The following is a 23,042-nucleotide window of genomic DNA, read 5'->3' on the forward strand; positions in this document are numbered from 1 at the left end:
GGGGGACGACAAGTGGGTTCTCTTCCCTGCAGGGGCTGGGAGAAGCCATCCCCTAAACCGTGCAAGGCTGCAGTGGCACAAGCGCTCCAGATTCTCCTCCTGACCAGCCCCCAAACCAGTCGCTCTCTAGTGCCCCCCACTTGGTACTTACCACTCCCCCCCGCAAGAAGAAGTTGTACTCATCCATCTTGAGGTTGCCGGACACCTCCAGGATCTTGGCGCACATCTGGAAGCTGAAAAGCAGCTTGTGGCGTTCAAAGAGGCCCCGGCAGGTGTATCTAGGTGAAAGGAGAGAGCCACTGGAACGGCTGGCAGCCTGGGAAAGAAATCGCCACCTCGTGTTTCACCCCCACTCCCAGCCAGAGGTGAGCTCTTCCTGGGCCTCTTCCTAGCAGAGGGGGCCCAGCCAGCAGCGCAGCATGGGTTAGGGGCGCCCGGGGAAGGAAGTGACTTCTGTGACATCATCGAACGCTCCCGTGGTTCAGAACGCTCACCTCACCGCCCCTTACCTCTTCGCCACAGCTGCCCGCGCCACTGCTGGGCGCCAAGCTGATGGCAGCAGCGCAGGTGGCTGCAGCAAAGAGGTAAGGGGCTGGGGAGGCAAGTGGCCCGAACAGCGGGAGCACTCTGGGAGGGGGCGGGAAGGTGGGCTGCCTGCCGCGCCACCTGCCGTGCCACCGGGGCACCCGGCTCAGTGGGCACCTAGCTGGCGACAGCGGCACGGGTGAAGCAGCAGGGAGGTGGGCCAGGAGCACTCCCAGGGAGGAGCCATGGATGTGGTCCCCCTCAAAATTTTGCACCTGGGGCGGCCGCTCCCCTGCCCCCCCCCCCACGCTATGCCACTGGGCCCGGCCTCTCCTTCCGTACAACAGGAGCAACCTCTTGTTGAGCCGGAGGGTGGTGGGTAATGGACCTTCCCTTGGGCATTCTTTCTGCACCCGCCTCTTCCCCCAAGGAGGGCCCAAGAACCCCACTGCCCAGCAGGCGAGGAGAGGAGGGCATCCCAGCCCCGCAGCAGGGCTGGCTACCTGTAGACCGAGTAGGTGTGGTATTCGTTGAGGTAGCGGATCCTCTCCTCCAGCTTGGTGCTCCGGTGGCTCTTCTGGATGCTGAGGTTGAAGAGGTCGATGTAGGAGTCCAGGGAGAACTGGTACATGGGATCAATCTTGCCCATGTCATTGAGGACGAAGAAGAGGATGGAGGCCCGCTGAGCGCAGGGGCGGTAGGCCTGGCAGGGGCACAAGCAGTCAGCAAAAGGGAGGATGCACAGGGGCCAACTGGCCGCCGGCTGAAGCAGCAGCACGGGTCCCTGCCGCCACTGCAGGCACTGAAGAAGCAGAGCACGTTTCTAGCCCACTGGCTGCCAGGAGACGTGCCAAAATGCTTCTCCTAAAAACTCAGAAACCAGGAGGGGGCTGCCCGGCCAAACGGCTCCCTCTGCCTCCCCAGTACCTGCCCACCCCAGGCATTCAAAGTCCCCAAATCTCGCCCCCCTTTCACCTCCCGGGCAGTGTCAATTTTGATCTCCGTGGTTTCGCTGGTCTCCAGCTGCTCCGTGACCTCATTGGCTGTGATCTTCGAGGTCTGCAGCGTGTTCACCAGCTGCACGTCATCCAAGAGGGACCCCGTGGCTTCGTTCAGCAGCCTGAGGGCAGGAGGAAGGGTGAGGGAATGGGAGTGCAGAGGCCGACTCTTGCTTGCAAATGGCCTGGAGGAAGCAGAGGACAGGCAGGGACAGCCCCCCCACCCCGGGGCCAAACTGCAAGGGACAGGAAGGCAGAGAGGCCCTCCTTAGGCTGGAGCAGCCAATGGGAACGGTCAGCCATAGGGAACCCACAGACTGGACAGGCAGCCAGGAGTGTGCCAGGGAGAGAGAAGGGGTAATGGCAGACATGCAGCTCGATGGCACTGCTCAGTGCAGAGGGGGAAGGCGCCCGGGACAGAGGCCTGTCAGTCCTTTAAATGGTTGTCTAACTTCGCCATGGTTTCTTCAGCAGATGTTCTCAGCCACGCTTTCTACACTGCTTTACATGCACAAATGGCTTGGAAATGAGTTGCGAGTCCTCCCAACTGTTCACTGAATGGCAGGCTGTCCCTGGTCTTTGTCCCTTCCAGTTTGGTGTCGTGGTTAAGAGCAGCGGAACTCTAAACTGATTCCCTCCTCCTCTGCTGGAAGCCAGCTGGGTGACCTTGGGTAAGTCATGGCTCTTCCAGAGCTCTCTCAGCCCCACCCACCTCACAGGGTGATTGTTATGGGGATAGAATGACATACTTTGTAAACCACTCTGAGTGGGTGTTAAGTTGTCCTGAAGGGCGGTATGTAAACTGAATGTTGTTGTTATTATTATATTATTATTCCCCCCCCCCCCGCCTACCTCAGGATCTCATCCTCCAGTTCCTGCAGCTTCTTTTTGCCCGCAGCGATGTTGAGCACCAGGGAGTCCTTCTGCTCTTCCAGCTCAGGTCTCTCCTTCCGCACCACAATGCCCAAGAGTTGGGCCTCCAAACCCTGAGGAAGCCCACGGCACTCAACACCAATTCTCCACTTTGGGGCGGGGGGGGTGGCCCTTCTCCGGCCTCCCTTCTTGCTGCTTTCAAAGCCTTTCCAGAGAAGCTGGGCTTCCCCACCCCAAAGTCCAGAGGCCATCCTGGGCCAGGCAGCTTGGGCTAAGCTCCTACCTGCTCCTTGACAGCAAAGTTGACAATGGTGGTCTGGGAAGAGGTCTCCGGGGTGTAGTGCGGGTTGGACAGCTTGGTAGTGAGGTAGAAGCGGAAGTCTGGGTGATATTCCACCTCCTTGTCCCCCAGCCGGATCAGCAGACGCCCACCTGCCACACACACACACACACACACACACACACAGCAAGTCGGGGGCCAACTAGGACAGACTTCCCTTGCTCCAGGCCCCAAGATCACTCTCCCTCTAGCCGCTTTCCTTCCAGCCGTGGGGCATCTTTTCTTCCAGTGAGGGGGATCGGCTTGCATTCTGCCACCTTAGTCATGACACGCCCCTTTACAGGAGTTTGGAAAGGTCTCCTGGAGGCCCTCTCCTTTGCGAGCCAAGCCCTGCACCCCAAAGCTCACCCACTTTGGTGACAGACTTGTTCAGGATCGGGGCCAGGGTGGGGTCAAGCTCCTCCTGCACGTTCTGCAGCAGCACGGGCAAGCCAAACTGGATGGCGTTCTCCAGGATGCGCATGTAATCGGGCATCTGCAAGTCGATGATCTTGAGGCCCTGTGAGAAGAGAGGCGAGGTCCCGCATCAGCACCAGGGACCTAGGAGGGCCTTTGGGACCCTCTGCTGCCCAGCTCCCCCCCAAGCGCCATCTGCGGGAAAGACGGGATCCTTGCAGTGGAGGAGGATGGGTTAGGGAGAAGGGAAGAGGCAGAAAGGGAGAAGCACAGATCGCAGACAAGGAGGAGGGAGTAACTATGGCCCCTTGGAACAAGGGGAGCACATCAGAGGTTGCATGTTCCAGGGTACAAACGGGGAGAGGCTGTGGCTCAGTGCTGGAGCGCTTGCTTGGCATACAGAAAGTCACGGGTTCGAGCCCTGGGCCTCTCCAGTTAAAAGGGACAGGCGGCAGATGAAGTGAAAGCCGTGGAGCCACTGCCAGTCTTACACAATACTGAGCTTGCTACACCATAGGAAACATTGTGGGTTTTCAAAGAAATGCCCCCCCCCCACAATTCCCTAGGAAGGACTGCCACCCACTCAGAACTTCTTGGAGCCCACCCCAGTCCTCCTTACTTTCTTGGCTTCCATGTTCTTGATCCATTTGGTGGCCTGGCACTGTGGGTCGATCATCAGCGGCCACCTAATGATGGAAGCCGGGCTTCAGTGCAATCCTCTCGGCCACTGGCGGGTGGGCTTCCCGGGGCCCTCAGGGCTTCCAAGGAGGGCCAGGGAGATTTGGAGCTGGCGCCCTGGTGTGATCCGAAGGAATGGGGCAGCCCAGGGCTGAGGGCTGGATCCCGGCACAAAGAAGCTAGCTGGGGTGATGAAAGAGCCTTCCCGAGGGCCGGCCAGTGCTCACCGGTTGCCCCGCGTGACGATGATTCCGTTCTCAGTGGAAAAGTTGTCTGAGGGAAGGCCCTGGATGTTCCAGTTGCGCACCACAGTTGGGTTGGAGAGGAAGCCGTCGCACGTGAAGCCGGGAGAGCAGGGCACGTGGAGCTCCCGGATCTGCAGGCGCAGAGCAGGAGGATCAGAGAGGGGCAGGCAGGGCCCACTCCGGCCCCAGTTCGCTTCTCCTCCGGGACCGGATCACAGAATGATGGGCAGGACTTGGAAAGGGACTTCCACAGGCTCCTGAGAGCACCTCAACAGCCCACAACCTGGTCCTTGGAAGCACTGCCCACTACATTTGGGGCAAACTTCCAAGCAAGTGGGGATGGCAAGGGCCGGAAAGCAAGGCAGAACTGCTGACCACCGTTACCTGCTTGGCCCAGATGTGCGAGAGAATCTCATCCCGATAATTTGACAGGAAGGGCCCCATGTAGGACAGAAAAGCAGACGCCAGCAAGCAGTCCCCTACCAGGTAGCCCAGGTCTTCCTCCAGGCCCTAGAGGGAGGCAGGAGATGGGTTTGTCTCCAGCTACTTTTCGCCTTCTCAGCTGCAGGGGACCAAAACAGCTCCCCTTCCCATCAGGCCAAGTCTCTCTTTCTCGGGCAGCTCAGGGGATATCTGAAAACTGCCGCCACTTCTGCCCTCCCGCACCACCTTTCCTTCCCACACAACCTTCGGCTGTCCTTCTCCTTGATCCTTGAAAAGCGCCAGCAAAAAGGAAGCCTGGTCCTCCAAGGGAGGCCAAGGGAGGTGGGGGGGGGTCAGCCAGTGCCTTTCGTCAAGCATAGCAGCCCTCGTTTCGGTGTGCTAGTGGTAAAGGAGTTCCAAACTGGGCCCCACCTTCACTGTTTCCTCCCATCGGATTTTCTCTCCTGCCAGGCCCGACACCAGCTTGTCCGCCCGGTCCAGCTTGATCTCCATCTCCTCCGACTTCCTCCGCAGCTCCTCTTTCTGGGCCAGCTTCTCCTCATACTCCTTCTTGAGCATCTCCAGTTTCTCAGCGACCTGAGCAGGAGCAGGGAAGGGATCTTAGGGCCAGGCCTTGTTGGAGGAAGGGAGGTCTACAAAAATTCATCTGTGGCAACAGGAGGATGGGGTGCCGTGTTGCCTGGGGGCGGCGGAAGGGACGGGAAGGGCCCTGTGCTCTCTGTCACCAGCGAGAGGAGTCCCGAGCATACTTCCAAGGCCTCCATCCAAGCGAGAACACCTCCTGGCCCCACGCTTGGACACCTCCTGGCCCCACGCCCTCCTCTGCCCCTTCCCCTTCCACTCTTCTTCCCTTGTGGGCAAGGCATGAGCTCCTCGACTGGACCGGGGAGGCAAAAGTGCTGTCTGAAGAACGGTGAATGCAACAACCAGAGGAACAGAGACCCTTGGAGGGGGAGGCAGCGGGCAGCAAGGGGGACGCCCCGGCTCGGACTGACCTCTCGGAGCCTCTCCTGTGCCTCTGCCTGGGCGGCCTGCTTCTCCGCCAGCTGGGCCAAGGCGGCATTCATGCGGGCGCGCTTGGGCTCCACCACACGGTAAATACGGCCATACATCTGGGAGAAACACGAGCAGTGCAGTGCAACATGCAAAGGCTGTGACAGAGCATTTTCTGTCGTCCCCCCCATCCCATCCCATCCCATCCCATCCCATCCCATCCACCCCATCCCCTTTCCTTCCCAGGCCCCCTGGCCCCAGCGTGCCCTCTCCTCCAAGAGTCCCCCCCGCCCCCCGCACCTGGCCTCACCTCCATGGCTCGCACCCACATGCAAAGGGACTTCGCAGCCACCGAGACCCGCCCAATGATGTCCGGCTGGAAGTCCGGCTGGGAGCAGTAGGCGCTGATCTTCTTCAGCACCTTGTCAGAAATGTTGTCCTTGTCGAAGTAGACCAACTGCTTAATGAAGTTTGGCTCACCTAGAGAAGGCAGGCTGGGCTCAGGGGAGTCAGGCAAGAGCCCTCGCCCCAAGCCCCTGGCCGGGGTCCTGCAGCAACGGCCAGAAAACCAGTGCGCTGCAGCGGTTAGTGTTGGACTACGACCTAGGAGGCCCAGGTTCGAATCCTCCACTCTGCCACCAAAGCACACTGGGTGACCTTGGACCAGTCACACACACTCAGACTAAGCTACCAAAAAGGGTTCTTCTTGAGAGGGGAGGGGGAAATAATGTTGCAAGCCATTGGGGAAAAAGCAGTGTACAAATAATTAGGTGAATAAATAGCAGGCTGCTGCTGGGAGCCCATCAGTCCACCCGCTTCTTCTCCAAGACTGCCGGTGACTTTCAGTGATTCCAGGATTCTGCTCTCAGGACATCCCATCGACCTCAGACCACCCCCCACAGCTGCCCCCCACCCCTGAGTTGGAGCTCCTCAGCATCTCCTTACCCAGCTGCTTCTTGGCTTCAGCCCAGGTGGGCTCACTGCCTCGCAGGATCATGACCGCTTGCATGACGGTCTCCACTAGGGTAGGCGGCCGGCCGTAGGACTTAATCTCGGTCAAGTCCTTCTTGTTGAGTGACTCCAAGGCCTGGGGAAAGGGCAAGAACAGGGGACGTAGAAGCAGAAGCTGCCCCTTAGGGAAAGGCTCCAGACTATACCAGCACAAAGGGAAGAGATTCGCACAGGCCGCATAAACCACCAGCCATCACCTGCCTGGCTAGAAGAGTCCAGGGTCCTGGGGCTAGGCGGGAGGGCGGCTGGCAGAGCGCTCAGGAGCTACTGCTGTTGCCAGTGGAGGTCATGGGATGGTTTGGGGCTGAAGAGGGAACACCAGAGAGCACAGAGAAGTCCAGAAGCTGTTTTCATTTCCCTGCTGTGGCAACAGGTTTGTTCAGCAAAGGGATGACTTCGCTAGTTTTAAAATCTGCTGTAAATATTGTCCTGACACGTGTTGTCAAAAAGGAGCTCTGCTGGCCAAAAATCCCCCTTATTGCCCAGGAAGAGAGACTGCTCCATGCCTCTTGTCTGCTAGCCAGCTCCAAAGCTCTCTCCGGGACCCCACCCACCTTCATGGCCTCCTCCAGGGCAGGCAAGGCCTCCTCCAGGTCCTTCTGGGCATTGTCGGCCAAAGCTTTGCACTTGATCTCCTCGGCGGCAATCTTCTCGCTGTTGGCAGTCACCGTCTGCAAGAGAGGAAGAGGAGCATCAGGGACCAGGGGAGGCAGGAGTCCCTCACTAGCTTGGCCCCTTGGTGGGCGCCTCACCTTCTGCTGCTCGTCTGCCTCTCGCTTCTGCTGGACGATGATGACCAGGTACTCCTCGCACTGCCTCTGGAATTCGGCCACCTTCCTCCGGGCCTCCTCCAGCTCCAGCGTCATCACCTCGACCTTCTCCCGGGTCTCGTCGATCTTGAAGAGCCCGTTGCGGAGCTTATTGGCTTGCTCGGAGAGCTCCTTCCGCTTCTCCGCCAGGAGCCTGCCAAGGTGCAGCGAGGGGCTGTGGGTGCCTGAAGCATTCTCCACCCAGCTCAGCTCTTCGATACACGCCCCCCCCTCAACTGGCAAAGACCCCCTGGCATCCCCTCGAGCCTTGTCCCTTCATAGGGGCAGGGTGTCATCTCCCACCCCGCCTGGCTTCCCTAGAGCGAGGTGGGGTGAGGCAGCCCCCAAGGCCCCCTTACTTCTTGTATCCCGAGACCAGCTCCAGGTAGTTGGTAGGGGTGACGTAGTTATGGCGCCGGAGCTCCAGCATCATCTTCTGCGAGTACCTGGCCACGGACCAGTGCATGGTCACAAAGATTTTCGCCACTCGCTTATGGATCTAGGCAAGAGGAGGAGGAGGAAGATCACAGCGTCCCGCTCTGCGGAGGAAAGACCAGCCGGCCTCCAGCCCCTCACCCCCTCAGGAACAGCCACAGCTCCTCACCGTGTCGAGGCTTCCCCTTTCCACGCTGCCCAGATCCACACCCTCCAAGTACTTCTCGGCCACCTCCAACAGGGCCTCCTTTGGCCACTCGGAGAACCAGTCGATGGTAGTGCAGTTTACCAGGGCTGGGTACTGGCGAATCCAGTTCCTGGCATAGAACAGCATAGCCTGGGTGAGTTGTGGCCTCCTCCCGTTCTGTGCCCACCCTCTGTGGCCCTGGCTGGACCCTTCCCTTGCCTTCCGTTCTTGTCCTCTCTCCCCTCTTGACTTCACACCCATCAGTCAACGGTTGGCCTCTAGCTTCAGCCACTCCTGACCACCAGGGGTCACCCTTGTGCCAAGTAAAAACTTCTGAAGAAGTGAGCTGTGACTCACAAAAGCTCATACCCTACCCCAAATTTTGTTAATCTTAAAGGTACTACTGGATTCTTGCTCCTTTCTACAAGCAAAAGCTCTCGGCTTGCCTATCTGGCTGGCAGCTGGCCCTTCCCAACACGGCTCACCTGAAGGGATCGCCCACGGGGCTCAGGCACAGCACGACGTGCAGATTGTTCCGCACCCTCTCGATTAGGTAGGCAAAGATGCTGTCCTGGCTCTCCTGGATGCCCTCGGCCCGAGCGGCATCTATGATATTGTTCTGGATCTGGACACGGAAAGAGAAGCACGGAACTGTTGAACCAGAATTTGCCAAGAAGCCGGATGCTCTTTCCAAAGGACTTGGCAGGGACTTGGGACCCCTCAGCCATGGCGGGTGTTGCCTCTACGCTCCGCAGAGGGGTTTCTATTGAATTTTATGCAATGATCTCTCATCCTTGACTACTTACATTTCATGGCCCTTTGATCCTGCCGCTTGCTGTTTTCTTCCTCATAACTTCACCTGTATAAGCACCTGCCTAGTGAGGGAACTGACTTACGCCTCTGATGCATCGGGCTCAAGCCCTGCAAAAGTTCGTGCTAGACTGAAGGAGCCCACAAGACTCCTGCGTGTTCTAGTTTTAAAAGGCTCTCTTGTTCCTTACAAGAAGAATAGCCCAGGACCTTCACACCTCTAGATGCAATGTGGTGATAAACAAAGAGGGGAATGAAGGCTCAGAGCACCTGCAGACTACTTATTCCCACATACCAAAATGGAAGCAGAGAGCTGGGCCCCTCTTTTTTCCCCCGAAATTAATCACTCTCGGAGGCAAAACGAAACCTGAGGGTGGTGGCTCCCGCTTGGCAAGAGAAGCTCCACTCGAGCAGAGCAGCGTTTGTCTAACCCAAGGAAGAGAGGCAACTCCCAAGGAAGAGAGAGGCAACAGTCCCAAGGAAGAGAGGCAACTCCGCTGTCTGGACCGCGCACCGGAGCAAGAAAGATCACAGCACGGACTGGGGATGTACGCTCCACGGCAGCCATGCTCCAGCCCCCCACCCCCACCCCGTTCCCTCCAGCCCACTTGCTCCTTCCCGCTGCACACCGACCTCCTCAAACTCTTCTGTCTTGTAGAGGTTGGGCACCTCCCCAGAGCTGAGGATGTTGTTGATATCCTCGAGAAAGCACTCGTCCGCGATCTGCGTGTCCACGAACAGGAAGGTCGTGGGCTTCTGGTCGACCCCCGTCTGGCGGTAAAGCCTCTTGATGTCTGCAGGGACAGTCAGCGGTCAGTGGGCCGGCAACAGAGGCCCGCAGGGCTTGTGGCTGGATTCTCAAGCCCTTCCTCACCTTCCCGGAACTCCTGTTTGCGATACTGCCTGGAGACCTCGATCTGGAAGGTGTAGTACTCGCAGATGGACGAGGCCAGGCGTGCCAGGCTCTGGCGCCCGCTGCCCCCGATGCCCACCAGCAGCATGTTCCCACGGGGCTGACTGATCACCCGGACAATGCGGGTTACTGCAGGGAAACACCAAGAGCGCCATGCGGTGGCAGTGGTGGCCAAGGGGCAGAAGGGAACCGTCCTGGATCTTCTGATCCGTATTCCCTTCCGGCCAAGAATCCATCCAGATGCAATTTATCCATCTCTGCCGCTGTGCCCCGCCCCTCAATGCAGCAGCAGCAGCAGAGAAGCCGGGGTCACAGGAACAGCCCAGCAGCGCCCCTTGGCCTGCCTCCCCTCACTCACTGTGCTCAATGGCATCTCGGAAAAGCACCAGCCTCATTGGCACCACCCCTGGCATCCGGTTGTAGTCACTCAATGCCCGCTCCATCTCTGCCTTCAGAACAGCCATGTCCATCAGGTCCTCGTACACATTGCGCATGAAGTCCCCTGGAAAGAAGCACCTCAGAACCCACAAAGGAACAGACACATGCCCCCTGCCCCACAGATCCCATGGGCTTAAGATCCCCAGGCCCCTTTCAGCTTGGACTTCCAGCCTCTCCGAGATCTGGCCAATAAACATTCACCCCATCTCCAGAACTGTAACCATCTAACCAAATCGGACAACTCCTATCCCCTCTAGCTGTAGACCCTAGGCGCCACTTCCCTTTCAACTCATCCTCCTTTTCTTTCCCCACAACCCAGACTAGAAAGTGCCTGTGGGACTAAGATGGGGAACAGGCCAAGAGGGGAGGAGCAAGTATCTCTGTATCTACCAAAATACCAGACCTCAGGTGGGTCCACAACACACATACCCCAGTTTGCCCTCCAGTCCCAGGGCACAGTTGGCACATACCAAAGATAGGAGGGCGTTTGTTGGGGCAGAGATTATGGAAGGTCAGGTCAAAGAAGGTGCCTAGTTTCTCACTCAAGAGAACAGTAAAGGCCTCCATGTCTTGAGCGTCCACTAGGCGGTCAGAGAAGACCCTGAAAGAGAGGTGGAGGAGTTCCATGTGCTCTGGGGGTTCACACGTCTCCCTGCTTCCAGAGACCGGGTCCCAGGAGAATGATGACATCCCTGGGTGCCCAGAACAGAGCTGAGGCACTCTCAGGAAAGGCCAGCTTACACAGCCACATTCAGCTTCCCTGTACATCACAGGAGACAGCCGGGTATCCTGGGCCTTTATGCCCTCTCCAAGCCTGCCCGCCCCCCACCGGCACTGCAATGGTTCCCCGTCAGAAGTGGCAGAAGAGACTATCGGAGAAGCTCTACCTGAAGCACTCGTGAATCCACAAGCGTGTCAGGCTGGCTTTGGTATCGTGGAAATCCTTGTGGGCACGCAGCATGCCCTGGAACACCTGTGCAAGGGGCAGCAGAGAAGGAGAGGAGACGCTTTCCCAAGTCTGTTTCTTTTTATATTCCTCAACTTTCTTCCTATTGGGTGCTCAAGGTGTGAGCTGGAGATGCCCCCCCCCCCCACTTATAGCATTCCCAAAAGGTGCCGCACAGAAGGCGACACCCTGCCCTGCTCCAACCGCCTACCTCCCGCTTCAAACTTCACTTGCCACTTGGCTGGAAAAAGGGACAGACCCCAAGCCATCGTTCAGACTGTTCCCAAGGCCACTATGGCACAACTGCCCCCCCCTCAGTGGGAAAATGCAGGGAGGGGCCCTCTGAAGGGAAGAAAGTGACCCCGTGCCTTCATTCTGTCTTGCAAACCTGTCAGGGAGAGCTGACTTCTCTCCCTGGAGCTCATGGTCCTCAACCAGAGACCAGCCAGCACCCCTATGTTGACAGTGCCCTGCTCAGCCTACCGGGGGCACCTCCCAGGGCAAAGAGCCTTCCAAGCACCCTCAGCTCCAACACTTACAGGTCACAGCCGGAGCCCCAGGAGAGGACAGGCTGTTCTTGGTCAAAACTTTCTCCGGGATGACACCGTCGAGGGAGGAGCAAAGCCCCCCACCCCCCCTTCCCTTCACCAGCCAACTGCCACTGCTGCCGTGCAGAGACTGGGGGGGTGAGGGCTGCCAGAACCAGGCTGGCTTGTGTGCAACCTGCCGGCATTTGATGTGCCTGATGAGAGCTTCCAGGCTCCGGCCAGGGACAAACATTCAGGAACGTTTGATGCCTTCAAACTCTCTCCAAAGTTGCTGTGCCTGTCTGATGTGTGCTCCGTAAGGCTGGTGGGAAGGAGCCTCGCTGCTCACTTGGAATCCTAATGCTCCGGACCCCTGGGCCTGCCTGCTCACACAAGCACAATGAGCATTAACCCTTGCCTGGAGGCTTTCAAGCAGCACAGCTCCTGTTCCACAACCCCAGCCTCAGAATTGTGTGCTTGATGTGCGTGCACCTCACAAGAGTCGGGGCCGCACAGTGCCCGGATGCGCAGCCCCCCACCCCGCCCTGTTTCCAAGCCTTCAGCAGATGCCACTGCTGAAGGGGTCTGGAAACAGAACAGAAAAACGTTTTGATCCTGAAAGGAAGCCGCAATATTAGGCAAAAAGAAACAAGGATGTTAGGAAGGCAGAAAAGGACTGCAGAGAGGGAGAAGCTGCCCGAACTCTCTGCTGTGAAGGAAGAGCTAACAAGGACTCACTTCCTTGCCTGAGGCAGAATGAGTCTGGGCGTTGTGGGTGAGAGGCCCACCCTTGTGTACACAGACGCATCAATCCAGCCGCACCTGCCTCCCATCCTTGAGTGACAGCCCCCTTCAAAAGGAAGGAGGAAGCCAGGAAAGGGGCGTTGTGATGCCTGCACAGAGCCACTCACCACACATCCCCCCACCCACCCACTCCCGGCCCAAACACAGCCATCCAGGCACCTTGGAAATGTCACGCAGGTTGAAGAGGTAGTGGATTTTGGCTGGGGTGGGCAGGAATTTCTGGACCACGCTGTTGTAGAGCTCCATGGTGGCCTCTGTGATGACGTTCCCGATGGGCTTCACCCCCTCCTCAAAGGTCTGCAGCTTCTGGTTGATCATGGTGCCAAAGATGCGTCGGATTTGGGAATCCTAGTGGGAAAAGGGTGAGGAAAGCTGAGGGTGGGGCAGAGGCAGCAGACCCCCTCCAGCCTGCCCAGGTTGGGGTGTCGAATCACACCCACGTGGCCTCTTCTGGGCAGGATCTGCCAACTGGGACCCTCCGGGCTTTCCCCAGGAGCTGTGGGAAGTGCCACACCCAAACAAGAAGGCAGAAAGGCACAAATCCCAGCCACACGAAGTGGCAGGTGCTGGTAGCCCCCTCAACTGGCCCAGGCTGGTGAGAAGCTCCAAAGCCATGCCGGGTGGCCTCAGGAGTCAGCCTTCACTTCCGGGTCCACTTAGCACCTCTCTCCAAAACCCCTCCCACGCTTTCCCCACCACTTGCTGGTCTTAAGCCCTGGGAGACACAGAGTTCCAGTTCTGCCACAGAAATTACCGGTGGCCTCAGTCACTACCTTTAAAATAGGGACAATAATGGCCCGACACCAGACTGAGTTACTGAAGGGGCTAGAAGAATAAAGAATAATGGTGACCATTTTGGGGTCTGGAAGCAATTTCCCTCAGGCCAGTTTGGCTGGGGATCCTGATGGTGTTTTGCCATCTTTGGGCATGGGGCAGGGGTCGCTGGCGGGGGGAGGGAGGTAGTTGCGAATTTCCTGCACTGTGCAGGGGGTTGGGCTAGATGACCCTGGAGGTCCCTTCCAACCCTATGACTCTATATATCTCAGTGCCCAGGGATTCTTCCTGCTGGAGCCCAGCCCTTGTTCGTTCACGTGATGCCACCTGGATTTCCTGCACAGGTGCTCAAGTGTCCTGGGCCACTCCTGCCTTATAAGAGGTGTCAGCTATGGTACGCCCCCCCCTCTCCACCTCTCCCAGCCTCACTCAGCAACATGCAGAATGGAAAAGGCTGGCCTGGAACTCTGGCCTGTGGAGGTGAAAGCGCAGCCGGCGCTTCCCCCCCTTGATCTCCAGAAGCCCAAAGGCCAGCTGGGCAGGCCCTCCAGGCTGCTTGCGGGAGGGGGGGATCTGCAAGCCCCCAAGGGAGCAGGGAGGGGCGGGCTTGCGTCTCTGGCTGCCACTGGCCTGATTAACCCTCGGCCTGGGGCACCCCAGCCGCCCCGCACTCGGAATGCCTAAGCAGCCCTTACGGTGGGGAAGGTCATGTTGATGAGATTGAAGCGGCTCTGAAGCCGGCTGGATATGACGGTTCGGCCTCCTCCAGGGGGCCCCATGGCTGCCATCAGGAACATGTCCTGAGGGGGAGACAAACAGGCCTGGATCAAAACCAAAAGAAAACAAAGGGATCTTCTGCCCCCTTTCCATAAAAGTGTTCTAGTAGCGTGACTGCTAAACGGTCCAGAGGGACCCCGTGAAGAGGGAGGGGGCGAGGCAGGCAGCATACAAATAGGGCCTGTGCGGAAGCAGAGGCGGTAATAGCTGCAGTGGCACGCGCCACGCTCCAGCCGGGAGACACTGCTGCTCCTGCCCAGCCGCCGCCTCTCTCCCCCTCCTGAAATTCACAGGCACCGGCTCTCGGGGAAGAGACAGGAATTATTCCGGGCACAAACAGCTCTGCTTGTAGGTCGCTGAGTTTTCAAACAAGAGAGTGATTGTAGGCCAGCAATCAGCCCGCGCGTACCAAGGGGTGACTACGAGCCACCTGGAAGTCGCTGAAGAGGGGGCACAACCCAGCTGTTAAGCTTGCCCTTGCACAGAGGTGGGAGAGGCACCGGCAGAACGGAAGGGTAAGCTGCCCCCTCCCCACGTCTCACCTTGATGTACTTTTTGGTCTGCTTGGCCCGGTCGTACCAAAAGCCATAGTCCAGCCAGAGACGGAGCAGCTCCAGGGGGGGCTGAGAGCCAAAGAGGTCTTTGGCAGGCATGTTCAGGTCGTCCATAAAGGTGATCATGCTCTTCCCACCCAGTGGCACATAAACGCCCTTGGTGCGCTTCTCCACACGGCTCTCGATGATGCTCTGGACATTGTTCGAGGTTGTCTGCGTGGGGAGCAAGGCAGTCAGTGCCCATGAGGGCCGGGGGTCAGTACCAGGCAGGTGTCCCTTCAGCAGGCGTGAGGGTGGCCTGCTGCAGCAATGCTTCTGCGCTTTCCTCCCTCAGGCCCCAAAGGAGCACACGGCCCGGGGCCGGCTGTTACCTGAGCAGACATGTTGATGGTCAACACCGCCCACTTGGTGCTGTCCAGAGACTGCAGCACGCCTTGGGCAATGGAGGTCTTGCCGGTCCCCACCAGTCCAACAAGCAGCACGGGGTTCTGGTCGGACACGAGAGCCGTGACGAGGTAGTTGTAACGCATGGTGTCTACAGTGGGGACGATGATCTTGTAGAAGGGGGCACTGGGAAGAGAAGGGGGACCCGGGCTCAGCTGGTGCCTGGCTGTTGCCCCCCGCCCCGCCCCATGGTATTCGCTCCAAGAGAACGAGCCAGCTGTCACGAGGCCCCATGAAGGATGCTGGTCTAAATGCATGAAGACATCCGCACAAGACACGGTTCTTGCTGTTGTCATCCCCGCTGGAGCTTGACAGCTTGGAAGGAAGCCACCGCTAATGAAGGTTTGTCCTCCCCGCCCAGCTCTCGATACAGACGGCCAGCGGCCCGTGGCAGCTCTGGGACCACGTTCCTGTAATTTCAGGCCACTGATCGGATTAGGGAGTGAGGGGCGGGAAATGGATCCGAGCCACTGGCTGGAACGACAGGATCATCAGTGTGACTCCAGGGCAGCACGAGATCCGGTTGCTGAGTGCCAGCGAGGAAACAGATACAGGCTACAGAGAAGCAGGTGGCGGGGGGGGGGGGGAGACACTCACAGATCTCCCCCTTCCATCCAGAAGGCATTGTAAAGGCTGTGAGAGAAGGCAACACTGCCTGGGACTAGAGCCTCCTGACCTCCCCGCCGGGAGAACGAAGTCTCCCCTCAGATCCTTCTGCTGGGCACCTCCTTAGTCTCCGGATGCAGTTGGACGGGCTGAGCCGCACCCTCTGTAAGCCCTTCCCCCCCCCCTAATCCGGTACGGCTGAGGTGGCAACAGTGGGCCATGATGCGGGACGGGGAACTCACTTGGACGGGTATCTCCACATCTTGGGAAGCCTGTCTTCGAAGGAGGCCCACTGCTTCCGCTTCCCATCCACGTAATACTCGTAGACCGTGTCCTGGGAGTGGAAGACAGCAACTGGTTTGGTGGGTGGTCTGCGGTGCTTTGGGTGGTTCCCGCAAGCAAAGGGGACAGGCCCCCATCTGGCCCTGGATGGCACATCTTCTTGGGAAGCAGGATTGGTGCTGGTGTTGGAGAGGGAGTGACTGGCAAAACTGGCGGAGGGCTGGGCGGAGGGGCCTTTTCCTTCCCTCTTCCCTGCCGTTGCCCTCCCTCTCATCTCTCTTTCAGCCTGTGGGGCTGTACCAATCTTTGCTTCTCTAGAGGCCGTGCGGCTTGGGCCCAGCGACAGGGGCCTTGGAGCAGAAAGCGTGTCCCAGTAACCTTGTTAGGGAAGGAGCCCTCCATCTCCCGCAGGTAATTGTCGATCTTTTTCCTGCCTTCCTCATCCACTGCTGCGCACAAAGACCAGATCATGCTGAAGATGAAAAACATCTCCACCACCGTCATGTAGCTCTCGTTGTCTGCAGGATTCAGCTAGAGTGAAAGGGCACCAAAGCAGGTATAAAGCAGCCCATCTAAGCCCACCCCGTGCCCACAGGAAGGCTCCCCAGGCACTTTGATGCTGAGGGTTGGTGCGCTCAGAGCATCAGGTGGCACCAGGACTCACATCAAGCTGGTAAGAGCACAGGCCGAGTAGATGGGAAGGGTCTACAGCGATAGACGCTGGGCTTCAGACAACAGGGCCTCCAGCCTCCCCCAGAATGCATAAGGCTGATGTACCAAGAAGATCCTGAGAAGCCAGAAGGGTCCCAGGGCAACTGGCTGGCTTCTGTTGGGCACCTACCCCATTCTCAGGAGTGGCCAGGGATGTGAACAGCTTGCAGAGAGCCACGATCCCACTATATTCGGAGATCGGGACCAACTCCTGGCAGTTCGCCTTCTTGAAATTCAGAATCTTGTTGATGAATTTGTCGAACATATGCTGCAGCGTTTCTGCTTCGGCCTGAAAATAGAGCGATGCAGACAAAAACTCAGTTTCCCACCAAAGCCAGGACATTTCATGGAACGCCCGTCAGTTGCAATCCCCAGGCCTTCTACCTGATCGGTTCTCCCCTAGGTTCTCCCAACACGGTCCTAAAAAATAAATAGGCCGTATTTCCATGGCGTTTCCCACCGCCCCCTCCCTGGTATTTCTGGACTTGTCTATCGCCTTTCTCCCTTCCCCCTACGGGGCCAGCACACTTTCTGCTGTTGCTGCGTTTGCTCCTTCCTTACAAAGCTCTGCTTAAGGGACAGGGTCCAAGACGGCAGGAGCGGGAAGGCGGCCCAGGGGAGGGAATGAGTGCTGGGAGAGACCCGACTGATCCTGCCGCCCTGGAGATGGCCGGCGGGTGCCCAGTGGCACGGCAGCCCTCCCGGGAGCTCACCCTCCACAGACCTCCTCCCTCCCCTTTCTTCAACTCCCCAGTACCTTTGGGCGTTTCTCAATCCAGGAAAGGACATAGGGCCTCCAGCCCAAGTCACTGTAGTCCGTGTAAACCATCCCGCAGCGGGAGACTGTGGCAGGTGAGGCCACGGCCAGGTTCTCCACCTCAAAGAGCAGCGAGACCTGAGGCAAGAAGAGTGGCGCAAAGCTGCCGTCAGTTCTGGTGGCACCGAAGTGCCAGCACCCTCGCCTCCAAGGAGCCCCGCCTGCTCACCTGTTCGGGCATGGCGATCCTCTCTCCGTTGATCAAGGTGAGCACTTTGTTGTCGTCCATGACTGAGTTCATGCTCTCAATCCACAAGGTGTCCACAGGACCGTCAAAGAGGATCCACTTCTCATCAGGCTTCTCATCTGGGCAAGTAGGTGGAGAAAAAAACCCATTGGGGCTTGAGAAAGTTGAGGGTGATCTGAACGCAGGGCCTGGGGTCTGGAAGGACCCAACCCTCGAGTCAGGAGGTGGCCTCTTCTTGCTGGAGGTCCCCACACAGAGGCTGGACAGCCATCCATCAGGGCTGCTCTACCCAAAGCTTGGCCTTCAAGGCCGCCTAGTCCAAAGCCCTGCCAGGAACTCGAGAGCCGGGAGCTGGATTAGATGGCCTCTAAGGTCCCTTCCGCTTTGATAATTCTATTCAAAGAGCTTATTGCAGACTTTTCAGGCACCTTCTGTAATGCTTTCACACCAACGTGAGCTAAAAATATGATGTGCGTATGTTTTTAATGAAAGCTGGAATGTTCAGGGATCTGACAGTTGCATTCCATCCTAAAAACCAGATCCGAGTGCCTCCTGGCTACAGAATCACAGCCAGGAAGCAAAGTAGGAGCAGGACATGGGGGACAACAGATGACCCAGCAATACTCTAGCCCTCACTGTAGGGAAAAAAATGTTGGATCTTAAGCAAAAATCACACAAGCAAAAATCACACAAGCTCAGATCTACCCCAATTAGAAGTCCACCCAAAGCCTCGTGGGTTTTGAGAGACAAAAATTTCAGAGGAAAAGCACAGATTTCCTTCCCAGAGTGTCTTGAAGAGGTTGATTGGCTCAGAGAGTCAGAGGTGCCAGCATTCTTAGAAAGGAGGAGTGATTGGCAGCCAAGACTGGCACCTGACACAGCTGAGACAGGGGTCTCAGAAGGTAAATACCTGTGCAGGCTTCGCGCATGATGGAAGCCAGAATGCCATCACACCATTCACTGGTTGCTAGGTCATACCTCCCAAACAACTCCCCCAGGCTCACGGCTTTGGGGTTGAGGACAAACTCCTGCAGGGGGGTCAGATCAGGACAGGAGGGGTTAGTGGGTTACAGGGCACTGTTCAAGACTGGAAGCTGGCATCTACTGGGAACACGAAAAGCACCACTCCGATTGACCGAAAGGCTGAACACAGATCAAGGAGCTTGCCCAGCCAGGCTGGGCTGGATGCCTGGCCCCGAAATGGGTCTTTTCCACAGCCCAGTGCCCTTCACTCTGCACGCAGCCAGCTGCTCCTTCGGCCTGCCCCAGGCCACACCACACGTGCAGCAGCCCCATCAGAACATTTGTCAGGAGCACCGATGCGTTTTTGCCCGGCGGTTCCCCAGCTGCATTTGGAAGACCAGCCGTCCCTGAAAAGCCGAGGTCGGCCCCAGTCTCAGCAAATGAGTCGAATATCCCAATCGCCACCAGTATGGAGAAATGGAGCAGGGGGGTGGGGGGTTAACCCAACAAGATGCAAATGGGAAACACAAACTGGCCCTGGAAAACATCCAATTCACTTCACAGGAGCGTCAGGGACAGTATGCAAATGGATGGGTCAGGCGCTGATTAGAAAGACGGAGCACGGAGCCTCTCGGAAGCAGCAAGATGCCCTGACCTGAGCCTGGATTAGCTCCCCTTCCTCACCTTTCAGCTCCTCTTTCAAGCCAAACCAGCTGGCCCCTCAGCCCAGGGTAAGTCTGGGAAGAGCAAAGCCCCTGGATCATCTCCCCCCCCCCAAAACCTAACAAGCATCTCACCACGCTCCCACCCTTAATTATCATAGAGATTGGGGTCAAAAGAAAGCCTTCCTCCACGCCTGCCTCCACTGTTTCCTGGAAACAGCAAAGCCATTGCCCCGCTGGCATCCGAAAAAACAAGTGCCCACAGGGGGCCTCCGCCCGATGCGTCGAGATAATCACCAGTGCCCCCTTGGAGTGAGGCTATCAGGCAAACCGCATGTGCCAGGACCGAGGAACTGCCTGCAGTACTGCCCCATCCTTGGATGTACCCCACACGTTCACGGTTCAGCAGCCCCACTCTTGGAGAGCAAGTCTCCCCAGGCACGGTCAACTCCTGGGTCCCTGGCCGAGATCAGCAACATCGCGGGGCCTTCCTTGCTCAAGTGTAGAAAAATCCTCTTTGAGAGGCCAGCTGGCAGGGGAGAGGCAAGGCAGTCCACAGAAGGGGAGGAAAAGGTCAGGAAGGAGAAGCGAAAGCTGCTGCCGAGCTCCGCTTAAGCCTCGGCCTGAGCCCCCTTCTGAGCAGGTGAGCCTCTGGGGGTCTGCACAGCACCTAATGCACCGCTAGGCTGAAGCAAAACAGTGGCCCACAGACAATGCCAGGTGGATTGCCACTTCTCTCGTGGTGCCCTTCAATCACCTTTAGGGGGAAGGGGGGTGACCAGAAACCACAGAGCCTGCCTCCTGCTCCCTGGGAAGGCTGGGCCTCAAGCCTAACGGAACCCCTGCGGCCGCGCGAGAGGGCCTTGCACCACAGGGCCAGGCCTGAGCCCTGCCTAGCACCTCTTCCTTTCGGACTCCTGTACCTGCACACGCCAATCGCATGACGCTGGACAAAATGCCGTCTGTCCACTCATTGGTGTTGAGGTCGTACTCCCCGTACAGCTCACCCAGGGAAACAGACTTCGGGTTCAGGGGGAACTCCTGGGATCCCACGGAGAGCAGGAACAGCATGGCAAGAAGCAGCACGTGGAAGAGGGCGAGAGGAAGCGAGAGGGGAGGGGGGAAAGAGGGAGACAGCAAGCCGCCGTCAGAAGCAAGCAAGGGACCCTCCTCTGGCTCACTGAAACCCGGCCAGGCCTCAAGGACCAAAGGCCAGGAAAAAGGGAATCCTACGCAAGGAACACGGGGCACCCTTGTTGATCGGCACTGAGCCGCTGTAGGTGCTTTTCTCCAAAAATAAAAGAACAAGCTCATCAGCAAAGCCTGCAAGAGAAAATGAGTGTCGAGAAGCCCGCGGAGTGCAAGGGAGAGGGGGCCTGGGCAACTCCCCCACTGCAGCCTCACCAAAACTGGGCAAAGTCTGGAAGGTGCCCCAGAGGGGGAGAGGCGAGAGGGACAGAAGGAAGGAAGGAGAGGAGGCTCCCTGCTCGGCCAAGCCCAAGGACCAACCCACCTGGACCATATTGAAGGAGGCGTCTCCGCTCTTGTGCAGGCTGCAGAGGGTGGCCTTCAGGGCACGCCAGGTGACCGTCTTGCCACTGCCGGTGTTGCCCACGATCATGGAGGAGTGGCGGGAGTTCTTGGTCTCGTACATCTGGATCACCTTGGTCAGGGTAAAGGGGATTGCCTGCAGGCCCATCTCCCTCAACTCCACCTCAAGCATGTCCTCGAGCTGCGATGGGGGGAGGAAGAAAGGAAAGAAGCTCTTGGAATGGGTTGCCTGGGGGTGCTGCGGCATTCAGGAGGCCACCCCCTCTCCCACTGCTGTTTGTAGGGGGCTTCAGTGGCATTGCGGGCTCCAGAACCGCCCTCCCCCCAATCCGCAATTCCAAGAACTGAAAAATAGACCATCTACTCCAGCATCCCGTTTCACACAGTTACCAAACAGTTGCGAAACTAGCAGGGCAGAGAGGCCGAGGGCCACCCCTGATGCTGCCTCCCGGCACTGGAATTCAGAGGTTAGCTGCCTCTGGAGGCAGCCATTCCCTTTGGTCACCCTGGCTAGTCGCCATTTATGGACCTCGCCTCCACGAATCTCTCTAACCACCATTTTAAGCCATCTATAATGGTGGCTCTCAATACTTCTGTTGGCATTGAATCCCACAGTTTAATTACTCACTGAAGAAAGCCAGTTTGGTATAGTGGTTAAGAGTGGCAGGACTCTCATCTGGAGAACCGGGTTTGATTCCCCACTCCTCTGCTTGAAGCCAGCTGGGTGACCTTGGGTCAGTCACAGCTTCTTGGAGCTCTCTCAGTCCCACCCACCTCACAGGGTGATTGTTTTGAAGATAATAACAACACACTTTTTAAACCGTTCTGAGTGGGTGTTAAGTTGTCCTGAAGGACAGTATATAAATCAAATGTTGTTCATCTGTCTTGACTTTATTGCCCATCAACTTCCCTGGGTGCCCTTCAAATATTATGGCACACAGAGAGAAAGCTCCCTCCCTCTACTTCCTCCACCCCGTGCACAATTGTATAAGCCTCTCCCATGCCCCCCTTTAGTTGCCTTAATTCTAAACTGCAACACCCCCAACTCTTTAGCCTTTCCTCATAGAGATGAGATGTCTTAGCACTTTGTTACTCCATTGCTTCATTTCCAAGGAAGAAGATACACGGACCAGCACAGACTGGGCAGAAGACACCAAGGACTTGGCGAACCGACCTTTCCATAATCAATGACGGGGCATTCGATGCCCGGAAAGAGGTCCTGAATGATGGCATTGAAAAGGGGTACGTCACTGGAGGTCAGCTTGGCTATGTTCATGTCTTTCATGGCCATCAGGAGGATCTAGAAGCCAAGAGGAGAAGAATGGGTTGAGGAGGACACGAGGGGGCCTCCCCCAGAGACAGGGACAGTCACAGATCCTATGGATGGCCCCAGGAAAGAGAGCCGCAGCCGTGCAATGCATAAAGCTACCCAAGGTGGAGGACAGAGTAAAACCCGTCTTCGAGGCGACCCACGTGGGCATCCCACCCTCTAAGTTTCAGAAGACAGTCACAGGCTGTCATACTTGGTTACTCCTGCCAGGGAGGAGGGAAAGACACACAGCTGCCACTCTTAGTCCCGCCCTCTGAGCTCCCTCTGGGTTGGCCACCCTTTGTCAGGCGCGAGTGGAAGCTGGGGGTCACCTCACCTCCTCATCGGCAAGGTCAGGGCGCACTCGACGCTTCTTCCCGGCGTAGCGGAGCAGAGAGGTGAGAGCCCGGAGGCCAAAGTCATAGTGGTCCTGCTTGGACAGCTGCTGAATGGCCAGTGAGTAGAGGGTGTAGACCTTCTTAGCCAGGATCTGGGAAGGGAAGAGGGCCGGTTGGGGTGGGAGCGCTCACCATCCTAGCAGCCCTTGCCCTGGCACGTCTGTCGCCAGCAAGTACCTTGCAGTTATTGAAGCCTTCTCCAAAGAGGATGATTTCGGCAATGAGAGTGGAGTCGGGCACCACCATGGAGATGGGACGGAACATGGACTTGAGGTTGTCGGGCAGCTCCGTACGGCCGGCGTAACCTGCCACGGGGCACAGCAGAGCGCGTCAGTGCCGGCCAAGGTTCAGGAGTGGGGACTCTCCCCCCTCCACCACGATCCAGGGCCCTCGACCCCCCAAGGGCCCACCTGGGTTCATGGTGATGAAAATGCCACATGACCACACCAGGTTGATCTCGTGGCCTTCGAAGGTGAAGCGCGTCATGTTGGCTGCTAAAGCCGAGAGGATGGAGAGGATCTGCTGGGCCACCACAGACAGCACCTCGATGTTGATGCGGTTGAACTCATCGAAGCAGCCCCAGGCGCCAGTCTGAGGAGGCAAGGCAAGGGGCCAGCGCTGCTGTCAGGGGCTGG

At 57.8% G+C, this 23,042-nt stretch overlaps 1 protein-coding gene across 1 annotated transcript in view; it reads right to left on the reverse strand.

The window, feature by feature from the left end:
* DNAH2 (dynein axonemal heavy chain 2) overlaps positions 1 to 23,042 on the reverse strand; it is a 102,671-nt gene that overhangs the window by 13,418 nt on the left and 66,211 nt on the right. The window contains 38 exon segments of the mRNA XM_054994545.1: positions 152 to 278; positions 1,029 to 1,228; positions 1,501 to 1,645; positions 2,376 to 2,509; positions 2,680 to 2,828; positions 3,085 to 3,235; positions 3,752 to 3,818; positions 4,038 to 4,186; positions 4,440 to 4,565; positions 4,911 to 5,075; positions 5,495 to 5,611; positions 5,803 to 5,972; positions 6,438 to 6,579; positions 7,058 to 7,174; positions 7,256 to 7,466; positions 7,672 to 7,811; positions 7,917 to 8,064; positions 8,420 to 8,559; positions 9,378 to 9,538; positions 9,619 to 9,786; positions 10,016 to 10,159; positions 10,566 to 10,696; positions 10,983 to 11,068; positions 12,532 to 12,720; positions 13,842 to 13,946; positions 14,466 to 14,690; positions 14,849 to 15,047; positions 15,770 to 15,861; positions 16,188 to 16,340; positions 16,651 to 16,809; positions 17,278 to 17,415; positions 17,507 to 17,643; positions 20,073 to 20,190; positions 20,663 to 20,881; positions 21,875 to 22,000; positions 22,347 to 22,499; positions 22,585 to 22,712; positions 22,818 to 22,998. Of these exon segments, the coding sequence (XP_054850520.1) occupies positions 152 to 278; positions 1,029 to 1,228; positions 1,501 to 1,645; positions 2,376 to 2,509; positions 2,680 to 2,828; positions 3,085 to 3,235; positions 3,752 to 3,818; positions 4,038 to 4,186; positions 4,440 to 4,565; positions 4,911 to 5,075; positions 5,495 to 5,611; positions 5,803 to 5,972; positions 6,438 to 6,579; positions 7,058 to 7,174; positions 7,256 to 7,466; positions 7,672 to 7,811; positions 7,917 to 8,064; positions 8,420 to 8,559; positions 9,378 to 9,538; positions 9,619 to 9,786; positions 10,016 to 10,159; positions 10,566 to 10,696; positions 10,983 to 11,068; positions 12,532 to 12,720; positions 13,842 to 13,946; positions 14,466 to 14,690; positions 14,849 to 15,047; positions 15,770 to 15,861; positions 16,188 to 16,340; positions 16,651 to 16,809; positions 17,278 to 17,415; positions 17,507 to 17,643; positions 20,073 to 20,190; positions 20,663 to 20,881; positions 21,875 to 22,000; positions 22,347 to 22,499; positions 22,585 to 22,712; positions 22,818 to 22,998 (5,610 nt within the window).

This window comes from Eublepharis macularius, chromosome 12 (genome assembly GCF_028583425.1).
Source record: "Eublepharis macularius isolate TG4126 chromosome 12, MPM_Emac_v1.0, whole genome shotgun sequence".
Lineage (NCBI taxonomy): Eukaryota > Metazoa > Chordata > Lepidosauria > Squamata > Eublepharidae > Eublepharis > Eublepharis macularius.